This window comes from Glarea lozoyensis (genome assembly GCF_000409485.1).
Source record: "Glarea lozoyensis ATCC 20868 chromosome Unknown GLAREA3, whole genome shotgun sequence".
Classification (NCBI taxonomy): domain Eukaryota; kingdom Fungi; phylum Ascomycota; class Leotiomycetes; order Helotiales; family Helotiaceae; genus Glarea; species Glarea lozoyensis.
The window spans coordinates 1,609,372-1,621,323 of record NW_007360998.1 but is presented as its reverse complement, the minus strand read 5'-3'; the positions used below and the strand labels follow the sequence as shown (position 1 = coordinate 1,621,323).

Genomic DNA, 11,952 nt, shown 5'->3' with positions numbered 1-11,952 from the left:
ATAATATGTGAAAGAGTTCCCTAACAAAGACAAGAAACTTGAATTGTCGACCAGGTACAATGACTTAACTGTAGATATCTTTAGTTATCTAGAAAGCAAATAATAAAGTCACTTTTAGCCGATCCACTCTTGTCTTGCTGCTAATTTCTCGATGAGATTGAATTCTTCCGTTTTGAACAAAACTTTATGATATGTATACATATACCAAGCTCCCAATCAAATTGCCGAAAACCTTTGATGAAGCCCACGGAAATGACAGATGTACAAGAAGACAACTTTATACGCCACGTAATTGTGAGAAGAAACCCAATAACCCTTTGTAATCCCTACTCCAGCCTAGCCCCATCCCAGCCTTCCGGTCCTGGTATTATATCCAATACTACATATCACAGCCCTGCATCAAGATTCATGCTCTCGATCTCTCCCCTTTCGTCCGGTTCTTTCTTTTCCACTCCATTCCCATCGGAGTAATAGCCCCCAGCATTGCCTTCCCGTTCTGCGCCAACGAGCCGATATGTATGATCGTCTCTCCTCTCAATAATACCGTTCTCGTACGCCCATCGCGCAAGCAGCTTGTCGACACCTAGGCGGCCAGCCTCGCCCTTTTCCATGTGGCGGCCGACATGCTCTGTCCAGTCATCCCAACTGCCAGCACCCTCAAATAGATTCGCGCAATCAGGCTTTGGACAAGCGGAACGCTGCGGTGGTTGACGACGAATGACTAGGCAGGACGCCTGCATGTCCTTTACATGTGTTTCCCACTCAACTTGCAACTTGCTGTCGCCTTTCGCAATTGCTTTTTTGATGGCAAACGGCGCATGCATGCGGCGAAGGTGCTGAGTGAAAAGATCTTTCCGGTTGAACTCGTTGCCCTTCCCTTCCACAGTACTTTGAGGGCACGAAGAGCACCGGTAGTATGTCAAACAAAGATGCTGCGAGGCAATGTGTCGCTTCCACTCGTTTTTAGAGCCGAATGTACTCGTACAACCTGCGAATGAAAAGGCGCAAGGGAAAGGTCGAGTATGAGCGGCGGCGATATGTTTCCTAAGCGATGAAGAGTCTTTAAATGGAGCGTGACTGCAAAGGGAGCATCTGGTGTCTTGCTTAGGCCCTTGTTTCTGGACAGATCGCCGAGGCTTGGGTCGTGACGCGGGAGAATTGTATTCAGAACTGTACATCTGGTCTTCGGGGCCCGACTCTCCATGGTCCTGAGACGATACTGACTCGTCGCGAGCAGATCTCATTCCGGGCGATTCCTCTAACGGCATGTGAGAATGATTCCTTTCGTTGGCAAGGTTATCGTGACTAACATGGCGAACATGACTCAGTGCTTTAAGCTGCTCAGCAGCTTCGTGCATTTCAACCGAGTCCTCAACCTCATCTTTTCCTTCGGGAAGTGTCCCAGACCCCGATTCTGGGTAGACAACCTGGGAGGCCGTGCTCGGAGTAGCCAATGTTCTTGATTGTTCATGGCGAAGCATGACTGGTGTGGAAGAAGCTGCCTCACGCGCTTCTAGAAGTATTTTTCCATCTTCAAGCTCTTTGAATGTTGCCGCCTTTCCAATCGGTGAAATTCCCCCTATCCCGCCCACTAAATGCTGGTATTCCGTTGACATGTTATGAGAATTCACATAACCAAGAAAAGCGCAAGTTCGATCAGCAGCGACCACATTCCATACTGCGATAGGCATGGAAACAAGCAGTACTGTCGGGGGCCCGTGAAACATGCCTTCCACAGCAATCTTCGAAGCAGCAAGAGGGGTATTATGTAGCCATTGCTTAAAAGATGCCATGTCCTGGCTGGGCTCTCCGAGAAATGTTGTACATACCAAAGCCCGCATTTCCTCGAACGTAAGATCCGAGTTCGAATTGACCTTGATTCCATGTTGGCTACTAAGATTATTCTGCAATATTTGAGCTTCATTGTCCGGAGAGCCGATTGGGGATATGCCCGAGCCACCGCCCTGTTGCATGCCTTGCTGCATGCCTATAGGAGAAAGGGTAATGCTTTGTAGAGTACCAGGTGTTAACGAGAAGCAGACTGGCATTCGATCGTGAGGCGACGAAGGCTTGCTCGTTCCGTTCGGCAGCAGTGGCTGTTGCATGAGGAGCATGTTGTGTTTTTGGGAGATTATCTCCTCATGCAGACGCTGGATGCTAAACGGCCGACCGCTTCCAAGTTTGTTTAAGCCTTCTATTAGATTGTATGTGAAAGACTGAGAACCTGGTTCACGTGCCGCTTGATCAGGAGTATACGCTGCGATTACTTGCTTGACGCCATGGTTGCCAGCAGTGGGTGCATCCGCTACCGCACAAGTGTCCAGAAGTAGCAGTATATCAGACTGTGCGTCTTCCAGTAGACATCTCACACCCTCCCACTTCAGTCTGGCCGAATCCTCGCGAGAATTACTGCTCGGTAATTAGCGTTAGTCTACAAGGTCATTTACACCTGCTCCTACCAAGCCCAATAAAGGTTGTGATCAGAACCTATAAAGCTATGTCCAGCATAGTATACAATTAGGAGGTGGTCCGGTCGAGCGTATTCAATGTGCTGTGCCATTTGCATGGTGAGTTTCACGCTGGGGTTTGGACAGCTCGGGATACTCCATGTCTCTGTTCGATAATTGAAGCGCTCGCGGAACATTTTTTCTAACGACGAAAGGTCTGGCTCAACGCTCATTTCATCCTCCCACCGGAGTAGGAGTACCGTGGCACTTGTGTATGGGGATCGATTGGCTTGAGCATATATGAGCATGGCTGCGTCCTGTAAATGACGCGCAAAGGACTCGAAGTCGGTACGCTCTGGCGGGGGTGCTGCGTCTTGCACTGGTGGCATCGCCTTGTAATCATACCGCATCTGGGGAGACTACACAATTCGTTAGCATGAGAATATTGGGGTGAAAACGTCGTTTCCCTGACGGACTCACCTGCTCCTGGAGTGGCTTTTCTGCCAGTTTGGGCGCAAGGCGGCGCTTTTTACTTGAAGGTTCCATAGCTAACAATTAATTGAGAGAACCACACACGGGCGACACTCTTCTGGCGGCAATAAGGTGCTCTCACGATGCCCAAGGGCGAGGTTGTGGTGTTGAGGATGGGAAAAGAGGTTAATCGATGAGGCTGTAGCCGGATCCAAGTGGAAGGCTGCGCCGAGCCCTGAGCCTTCTCCAGCAAAACCGCCTAACTGGTTTTGGGCTGCAGTTACGGTCGCCGGGGACAACCTTTGTTGCTGAAGTGCCAGCCCGACCACGACAACCATGGCAAGGTCGACACGAGCCCCGAGTCGATAGACCATGAGTATGGGCGTTCAAAAATCTCACACACAACATATACACGATATAACATCCGCATTGCTTTGGTAGAGTCTCCTTTTTAGAAAAGTCCGGCCATCTCGAGCGAATAATGTCGGAGAGCGGCGGCTCGACAACCGTAGCAGTCGGCCTCAGGTGTGAACCTCGATGTCGTGTCGCAGGAGGGGCAAGGATGCCTTATGCCTCAGGTTCCCTCGGTTGTCGTTGTCACTTCTTCTGTTTTCTTGCGACACGAATCAGAAGAGATGGCTCCGTCCCTGGGTGCGGAAGGTACGACTGATTCGAGCAGTTAGTTACCACTTCACTCAATTGTTACATTGGACAGAGCGTCATATCTTACGGTCTCCAACAATCAGAGAGTACCTAGGTATACATAGCGGAAAAGGGCAATGTACCTACCACCGCGACTCTCTCTCGTTTCCTGTTACCATTCGTTGTAATATTCCTGTTATATCTATTATGACATTCACGTTGTGGCTTATGCTTAGGCTCACGAGAGTCCCGTTGCCTTGTGAATTGATTGACCATTTGATACGTTTTTGAGCCACTGGCGGAGACATATGGATATCTACTACACCAATTCAATCCAATTGAGAAAGTGAAACACTTCTTCTGGTATCATAGAAATTCATTGGGTATTATTATTAAAAGCGTCAGAAGAAATAAGCGTCCAATGGTATCTCCTAATGCAAGCGCCCGCTCAAAAATCAATCATGTACTAAATTGTAAAAGTCTTCCCACAAACCCCCTACACCCGATGTTTTTGCTCATCCAACTCAGTGCTATCAATGCTATGCATTATCCTGTGCATGGGCGATTTAGTACCGAGTGCGTCGGGAGCTTCTTTGCCAGAAATGTCTCTTGGTGACGGTGGTGCCATTGGCGTAGCCGGTCTCTGCATGCTTCGTAGAGGTGTGGTTTTGTCTGTGCATTCTGGAGGAGCAGCAAGTAAAGAAAACGACGATAGTGCCCAAGAATAAACAGGCCATGGCAGCCACCAACGTCCACATTCCGGTCGAGAATTGAGCGCGTGCTCCAGATCCGTCATCATTGACATGGCTCTTTATGATACCAAACAGCCTGCAAAGAGGTATCAGTAACAAGCACAATTTGTTTCAGAGCTGAAAATAAATCAAACTTACACAAAGTCGGTCGCCATCACAACAACGGTAATGATGAATGCGACTGAGGCAGTTATCGCTCCAACCAAGGCACCGCATATTCCAGAAGAAGCTGCACTAAGGAAGGCGATGAATGCCAGAGCGCAAGCAACAGGATGGAGGACCATCACGCGAGTGAGGCCCTTGCTTGTGTTGACTTGAGCGCCATTGAAGTCGGTATCATAAATGTTCTCCAAGAAAGATGCCGGGTTGTATCCGATGTGCTTTCCGGTGCAGTAGTCTCGACCATCACTAGTAACTCTGTTAGTATTCAACCATAAGTTCTTTAGGTGCCAAGACTTACGCAGCATCGAGCAGACAGTAACCAAATGTGCCCATGGTAACGTGGGTGTCGTGAGTGTTGGTCCCATTTGCCAGCTTCACGTTCATGATAGCAATATGATCCACAATCGGGCTCGAGATGGTGGTGATTACAAGCAGAACGGTGCCAATGAAGAGCAGGAAAGTACCAATATGGTGGAAGAAGCCAGTCTTCGCCATCTTGGGCAATAGGGGTGAAGGCTGGAGGCGCTTCGTGAAAGGATGGAGAGAGTTTTGCTTCGGGGGGGTGTAGTTTTGCGAGTATTTTGCGATGAACAATGTCTGGGGAGCAAAGCAAAAGATAGCAGAGTACCGTGGTCGGGGAGATGGAGAGATTTATTCAAAAGCAAGCCAGTGTCAGTTCATTGCTCTTGAAAGGCCAGGGCGAACAGCTGTTGCCGTCCAAAACAAGGAAGTGTCCCAATAAAAGGGTATGATAGCATCTGATTCGCTGCCTACCTCGTTTTCATCCTTTTCTTCGCCGATGACATACGCCCATGTCGACGAGAATCAAGGGTAGATTGCGTTCAGCGAGGAACAGGAAGATGTGTATGGGTTGCGGTTACCAGCCCAGCCAACAGAACCAGAGACAGCCAACGCATCTGTCCACGCCTAGCCTGCATCCGAGCCCAGGTGTGCGCCGACTCCATATCCATTACCGACGCGCATTGGCTCTGTGAGGTTATTCCCAGGGGTCAAAGGGGTCAAAGGGGTCAAATGGCTGTGACAGGGCTGTCAGGAGAGCACCTTAAAAGTTTAATGGCGTTAAGATTATCATGGGCAATTTCAGGGTTTTCAGGGTTCGCCAAGGTTTCTGGGGAAGCGAAGTTGGCAGTTGCAGGCCGGGTGTGCCAAGTCCTGTCTGACGTATATATGTGGCTGGTGCGCTGTGTGGCTATGCATCCCGAGGTCGGCTCCCGAGGTCCCGATTGCCCAAGTGCAAGTCGTTCGGTCAGGTGCTCACCCAACCCAGACTACCCCGTACTCCCTTTATTCTTATCTATGTCCGGTGGATCAAATTCTGGCCTATAGCATGATACGGATTCGATGAGATTGTAGGGCTTAAATTGGTGATCTACTGTTTTAAAATGAGGTTTTCGAGACTTCTTGTGCTCGGTCTTCAAAATCTGTGGAGGCCGACCAGTGAAGGAGCTTCAATAAGCCTCCGAAATGAGAATTCTATAGTTCTCACACCTCCGACCAATCCAACCCTTAACCGGACATAGATAAGGATATAGTGAGTACCCGTACAATACCTAATAGTTCCTATACAACAAGATTACTCGGTCAGTTGGGCTCCATATAACGACTAGAACAACCAATAAAAACCCAACAGCCTGCGAGAAGTGTTTCGAGATTCTCACGCATTGTCGGTCGAGTCGAGAGTTATTAGTTGACCCGAACGAGATTCGAAACCTTCCCCTTACTGTCCTAAAACTCTTCTAAATGAATTTGAAGAGGGTGTGCCTATTGAGGTAGTCTTCAACTAATTTACCTCCTCTCGGATTGATGGCTTATTAAACTGCTGGTTGCTTTGAAGGGCGGCTTGAAGTAGTTCCGTCAGAGCTTATCTAGAAACATTTAGTTCAAATGCTTACAAAGTACCAGTTGTTTTTTCTACGGTATAAATAGCACTCACGCGTAGTGTACAAGAAATAGAAAGCGTGAAAATAATTTATGAGATTTCTCAGGATAGTACAACATATATCTCCCCGGTCCTCGCAGCAGCCGGCGGCTCTCCAACAAACCTCTGGCTCCACATAGCAAGCACCAATAAGCCGGCACTTCAGGGGCGTTCCGACCACCAATTCTGCACTGGCCTCACTATAACAGGAACTGAACAGCCTTTCAGTATCCACAGCTCGTCGTCGACTTCTGCCTCTAGAAGTACCCCTCTCTTAAAAGCACCAGTTTAATGGAACTACCTAATACTCGAGCAACGTCATGAGTGTACTCGGCAACATCGACTGGCAATGCTTCCTGAATCTAGAATAAGCTTCTGCGTAATCAAGAGGGGCATTGGGATGGATGCTATTGCCTGCGTAAGTTGCGACTTGATAGCGATTCTCGACTTGTTCTGCAGATCCCACGCCGATACCTTCCACAATACCCTCGAGATGAGGTTCCAAATTCTTGGACCCAATTAACATCGTCTTATTTTCCTGAAACCATCGAGAGACAGACGATGTCTCCTCGCTGTCATTGAATTCCTGAAGAATCTGGCCAAGAAATTCATAGATGGAACTTCGATGTATGTCATTATCTGGACTCCACCGATCACCTCTGGCATACCCAACTTTTCGACCCAAGATAAGGCAGTATCCGAGGGTAAGACGGTCGAGGCTTCTCCGAAAAAACGAGTAGGTTTGAACTCCGGCCAGCACCCTTTGTCTTTGACGTTTTGTTTTAGTCCATGGGGAGGGAGTGTAACCGGAGAAGAGAGAGCAAGGGTTTTACTACAGCTGAGTATTTTGCCAAGATACTCACCACGGCAGCAGAGTTCGTCGTCGTTTGCATGTTGCAGGAGTGGATGTTCTGAGCATGCGCTCTTTTCCATGGACCTATAGATATCCACTTCTAGGGCTGTGGTACCTTGAGTCCAAAGCACTTCCCAGTTAGGAATCCAAGAAGCTGTACTTGTTGGGCGAACAAGATCAGTGGAAACCATTCTCTTCAGGCAGATCAGGTTCAAAGACTTTTGAGCCTTGGTCAGATCCTTAGTCAATTTCCTGAGAACATCCCCAATGGGTATTGTGTAATTAGGCACAGGTATCAGTCTTGACCCGGCAGATTTTATCCCGAGGAGAGCAAATATCTTACCGAGGGGGTCACTTGCAAGACATGAGTGACTCGCCTGCAGGGCCGAAAGGAGGGTTCTTCCCTTGCCATTGCGGAATTGATCGCGAAATTGTACCAACTCTACAGCGTGGTGATAACACCTTTTTGTATAAGCACGGATACTATTTATGTGCTCGTGATGTCTGACAAAAGACCTCACTTGGCGAAGAATTTCTGCTACATAATCCTAGGAGAATTCAACATCGCCATAAACGACAGCTACGTCTACTGCTGCAGATATCTCCTGGATGATACTGTAAAGCGATGGTGTATTAGTCACCGGTATCTTGTCGACACAACATTTACATACCACACTCTTTTCCAATAAGGCTGTCCGAAGAGATTCTGAAGAATGTTCCTGGTTCCGCAGCCGTATGACTTCCTTCTCCCGCCTGGGGTATTCGGTAGTTTCCAGCAGTCCATTCTCGTCATGATCAGTATTTATTGCCTGAAATACTGGAATCTTCTCTCCCCCCCAGTCGCTTATCTCATCATCCGGTTGGGTCAGACTCAGAGGTAGAATATCTTTTAACATATAGTCCAGGACCTTCGCATCATCGTGGCTGGCTTCGCCTACCCAGCAAACAACCTTGCTAGCCTGTAAGTGTATGGTTCTCAAGCTGCGTACTTGCAGGCTTTGCTCTTCTGTGTCATTCTGATTGATACACAGCGCGTCGGCCCATACGCGTATATATCCAGCTCTGCAAAAATATCTGGGTGCTGATGCCAAATTCCTTGTGACTGGGATCTTGGTACCATCGACAATGATGTTGCGTGTATCTTCTTGATTGTCCCAGCAGTAGGACAGTGCAAAATATGTGCTGCGCGATGTTAAGCTGCTATGCCCTAGCTTGCACTCTACCCTCCTGTTTTTTTCCCCAACAACTTGAGTATGCGTATTTCATGTTTGACGGCTGATAATAATCGATACTGGAGTTTGGTGAACTCGTTGCTCTACGGGTTATCATTTTTGATATTCTTTCTTTAAGGCACCATGGTTGAGTGGGGATGTGTCGACGACGAAGATAGATCTCAGCTGCATCGTCGAAGTGTTTGTATTCTCAGCCCACCGAGCATCCTATGGTGTCATGGGGGAGGCTGAGTACTGCAGCTGAGCCACACCAGAGACGGCTGTAGGATGGTTAATTAATATGGGATTCAATATATGTACTACAATGGTTCAGAATATGTTCGCTCTGAGTGATAAGATATACTACTTACTACCAGTTCATCAATCGTCAGGTGTCAAGACTAGGGGATTTGTTAGCTGACGACAGAGATTAGAGAACATTCATATAGACAATCATTGTGGAGCAAAATACATAGAAGGTTAGCTGAAGCGTGATATGGTAAATTTGCACCTTGTCTCTTTTTACGAAACATGAAATACTGACGAATGTAGGAGCATACTGTCAAAGGTAAAAGGTTCACTTCATTGGGATTTATACGAGGTAATTCATTCTAATAGTTTCAAACCTTGCCTGCCGGACGAGACTCGTGTGCGGAAGAGCCAGATGCCTCACGCTAAGGCCCTGAACTGGTTTGATCAACTATCGGAGGCCGCGCCAAGGCCATAATGCCCTCCTTGCATGGCGAAAACCCTTTTCCTAGAAGCTTCCCAGCATCCCGGATGTTCCATTCACCTTTGCCTTCCATGTCGATAACAGCGCCAATCAAATCATGATTAATCTTCTCACTAACAACGCTATCATGTTTATATTCTTCATGGCCTCGTACATAACTGCGAATCCACCTCGCAGCTGTCCAAAGAGTACCGTCAGAGCGCTTACGAATCAGGTTCAGATACGCAGTCAGCTCGCATCGCGTCTCCACATCGACATTCATGCTATCAAGGTAGCTCTCTACAATAGGGATAAGACCGGGAAACTCATTATTGGAACCGTCTTTACTTCCGTTCATGATCTCGTCAATTCCCATAAGAGCGTATTCGTCCTCCACAGGTCCTGTAGGGGTAGGAGGTCGGCTAAGTACAGAAGGTGTTGATGTTCCTGTAGGGGTGGACCTTCCATTTGCCGAATATGGTCTCGGTGCTCTTGTGGGAAACGGGTTTTTTCTAAAGTAGAATTTATCGTTCAAGACTGCATCGCGTCTGTGGGCGGTTTCCATGTTTTCGTCTGTCTTAGTAACAGGTATGTAGAAGTTGAGATCAAAGCTGAGAATTGCTCGCGTGATGAGAACAATGAAGACCGAAAATGCGGCATTTTCGAAATCCGTAATTTGAATTTCCATCGGCCTGAATTCCACACGCCACCCGATATCACTACCAGTTGGTGGGGGCTTGAAACGTATGTGCTGCCAATTGGTTGATTGCAGGTTCTCAAAGTGGTCGCTTTTCGAAAGGTCGAGCTCCTTCAAATCCTCGGCAAAAATGACAATAGGATCTCGTATGAAAAGATGGGCGAAATGAGTAGCCAGGAGCGAGTCCATGCCGCCATCCATGAGCTGTTGTTTGACATCAGCATCAACGATAAGATCTGGGTCCATGTACTCTTTTCTCAATCTAGGGTCGTTAGAGATATATGTCGAGTTTGCCGCATATCGAGATTTAGGTATTCTCCAGCGGTTGTTCCTCAAAGGCTACGGAGGTTAGCATGTCTCCCCGAGAGGTACGAGGGATATTACCTCTTCTCCTAACTCCTCTGGCGTTCTATCGTCCACAGCCGCACTTATTTGATTCCACCGAACATCCGTGTCAGCCAGAAAACCCTTATATATTGGGGTAGCTGCCGTGAGAGCCAAGAGGATGGGACCTAATGGACTCAGTTGATCGTACATGCGACGGCCTTCTGCGATACTCTTGGCTTGGAAGGTAATTTGTAAACAGCAGCTTCCCATACCAAAGGCCATCGCATCCATGTGTATAAAGTTATCAGGTGCAGCACCGTTCCGTACGTCAGCATCCTCAGGCCATTTTGTCAGGTCGTAGTTGACTGTTGGGTCTTTCCAAGGCCACGACGTGTTTGTATCCCTATACACTGGAACGTTGACCTGTACCTTGCGGCCCCTTCTAGATCTGATATTGGCCGCTAAGGTGGGGAAACGGATGTGTGGATTGGCTATTTCGTCTGGTACGAACTGTGACCGCAGCTTCTCTCCAGAGGGTGGGTAGTAAGGTGAAGTAAATATGCCAGGGCTTCCGAGGCGCGGGTAAGTTGTTAGAGTTATTGGATACTCCTCTGGGTTCATATGTTCTTTGGCTATCCTCCGTCTACGGACGATGAGATAAGAAACGGAAAACAAACAAGCCGCACTTACCTCAGTTTCATGTCCTTTTCAACATCAAGGAGATCTTTAAATCCAATGCCCCATGGCTGACCAGGGGTAGCTTCGAGCATGAATCGTCCGAACTCCGGGTGAAATATGGGGAGAGAACCGCTGCAAATCATCAGTCAGAACCATAGCCATGAATGACTTTTACACACCCTACGTCCTGTAATTCAGGTACGCAGCCTCCGTCGTGGCATAGCTTATCGTCCTGAGCAAGTGCAGTCAAGATGTCTGCCTGCCGCAGGGACAGTGTGACGTTTGGTTCTTGCTCCTTGAAGTTCACAACAAGGTACTCGATCTACACCACATACTTAGGAGTTGTCTCGCCCACGTAACTAGAGTACCAACTTCATCTCCCCAGAGTAAGGCGTCTCTTTCTTTGCCCTTGGCTCTGTTCCACACGGACAACAATTGCTGGAATCGATGTTAGCACGAAACAAGCGAAATAGCGTTTTGAGTTTTTTTTGCTCGGACAAAGGTCTTACCTTAACTCCCCATTCCCTCACATGGTTTGCATTATGCTTTGCGTCTGGCCAATCTAGCGGGGTTCCCAGCGCCCTACACCCCCGAACAGTCAGATCCTGCATTCCATTTAAGCCATACCCAAGCTGGCAACTCACAGTAGACCCATCTTGTGTCACCTTTCGCAAACGCGGTTATTCTCCCAATCGTAGCCAGATGGTCTGCTGCCAGTCATAAAGGTAAGCGTTCGATTCGCGGAAGCGCACGTCGATCTGATGGCGTGCCAGTGTAATATCTATCGCCACTGAACTGCGATCAAGTTGGTACAAGTATGAATACTGGAGGCGACGCGCGCCTGGAATTGGTAATTTACCAGTGACAAAATTATTCGCCCGCCCCCTCGCTGCAAATCCTGGTCAGTAGTTATAAACACACTTTCTGGATGCAGGCCTTGCTATTAATGCCCACGCCTGCCGCGTTGTCGATGCTAACGAGAACCCCCACCTCTGCAACCTCTCAATTCGCCATATCGGCAGCCACAACAAGGTCTGTGAAGAGAAGCACGTAATATGTAC

At 48.1% G+C, this 11,952-nt stretch overlaps 4 protein-coding genes across 4 annotated transcripts; all 4 read right to left on the bottom strand.

The window, feature by feature from the left end:
• Nucleotides 1-386: 386 nt before the first annotated feature.
• GLAREA_00512 (uncharacterized protein) lies at nucleotides 387-2,993 on the bottom strand (the record flags this gene model as incomplete). The annotated part of the gene is made up of 3 exons (XM_008085270.1): nucleotides 387-2,409; nucleotides 2,460-2,866; nucleotides 2,928-2,993. The coding sequence occupies 3 exons, from the start codon at nucleotides 2,991-2,993 to the stop codon at nucleotides 387-389; spliced, it is 2,496 nt and encodes an 831-aa protein (XP_008083461.1).
• A 1,133-nt stretch (nucleotides 2,994-4,126) lies between these two features.
• Nucleotides 4,127-4,969, bottom strand: GLAREA_00511 (uncharacterized protein; the record flags this gene model as incomplete). Its single annotated transcript, XM_008085269.1, has 3 exons — nucleotides 4,127-4,388; nucleotides 4,451-4,720; nucleotides 4,773-4,969. 3 exons carry the CDS (start codon nucleotides 4,967-4,969, stop codon nucleotides 4,127-4,129), a joined length of 729 nt encoding a protein of 242 aa, XP_008083460.1.
• A 2,845-nt stretch (nucleotides 4,970-7,814) lies between these two features.
• GLAREA_00510 (uncharacterized protein) lies at nucleotides 7,815-8,281 on the bottom strand (the record flags this gene model as incomplete). Its single annotated transcript, XM_008085268.1, has 3 exons — nucleotides 7,815-7,871; nucleotides 7,938-8,220; nucleotides 8,256-8,281. 3 exons carry the CDS (start codon nucleotides 8,279-8,281, stop codon nucleotides 7,815-7,817), a joined length of 366 nt encoding a protein of 121 aa, XP_008083459.1.
• Nucleotides 8,282-9,151: 870 nt separating this feature from the next.
• Nucleotides 9,152-11,546, bottom strand: GLAREA_00509 (Glutamine synthetase/guanido kinase; the record flags this gene model as incomplete). The annotated part of the gene is made up of 7 exons (XM_008085267.1): nucleotides 9,152-10,225; nucleotides 10,271-10,856; nucleotides 10,904-11,023; nucleotides 11,071-11,213; nucleotides 11,264-11,329; nucleotides 11,401-11,473; nucleotides 11,536-11,546. The coding sequence occupies 7 exons, from the start codon at nucleotides 11,544-11,546 to the stop codon at nucleotides 9,152-9,154; spliced, it is 2,073 nt and encodes a 690-aa protein (XP_008083458.1).
• Nucleotides 11,547-11,952: the final 406 nt, after the last annotated feature.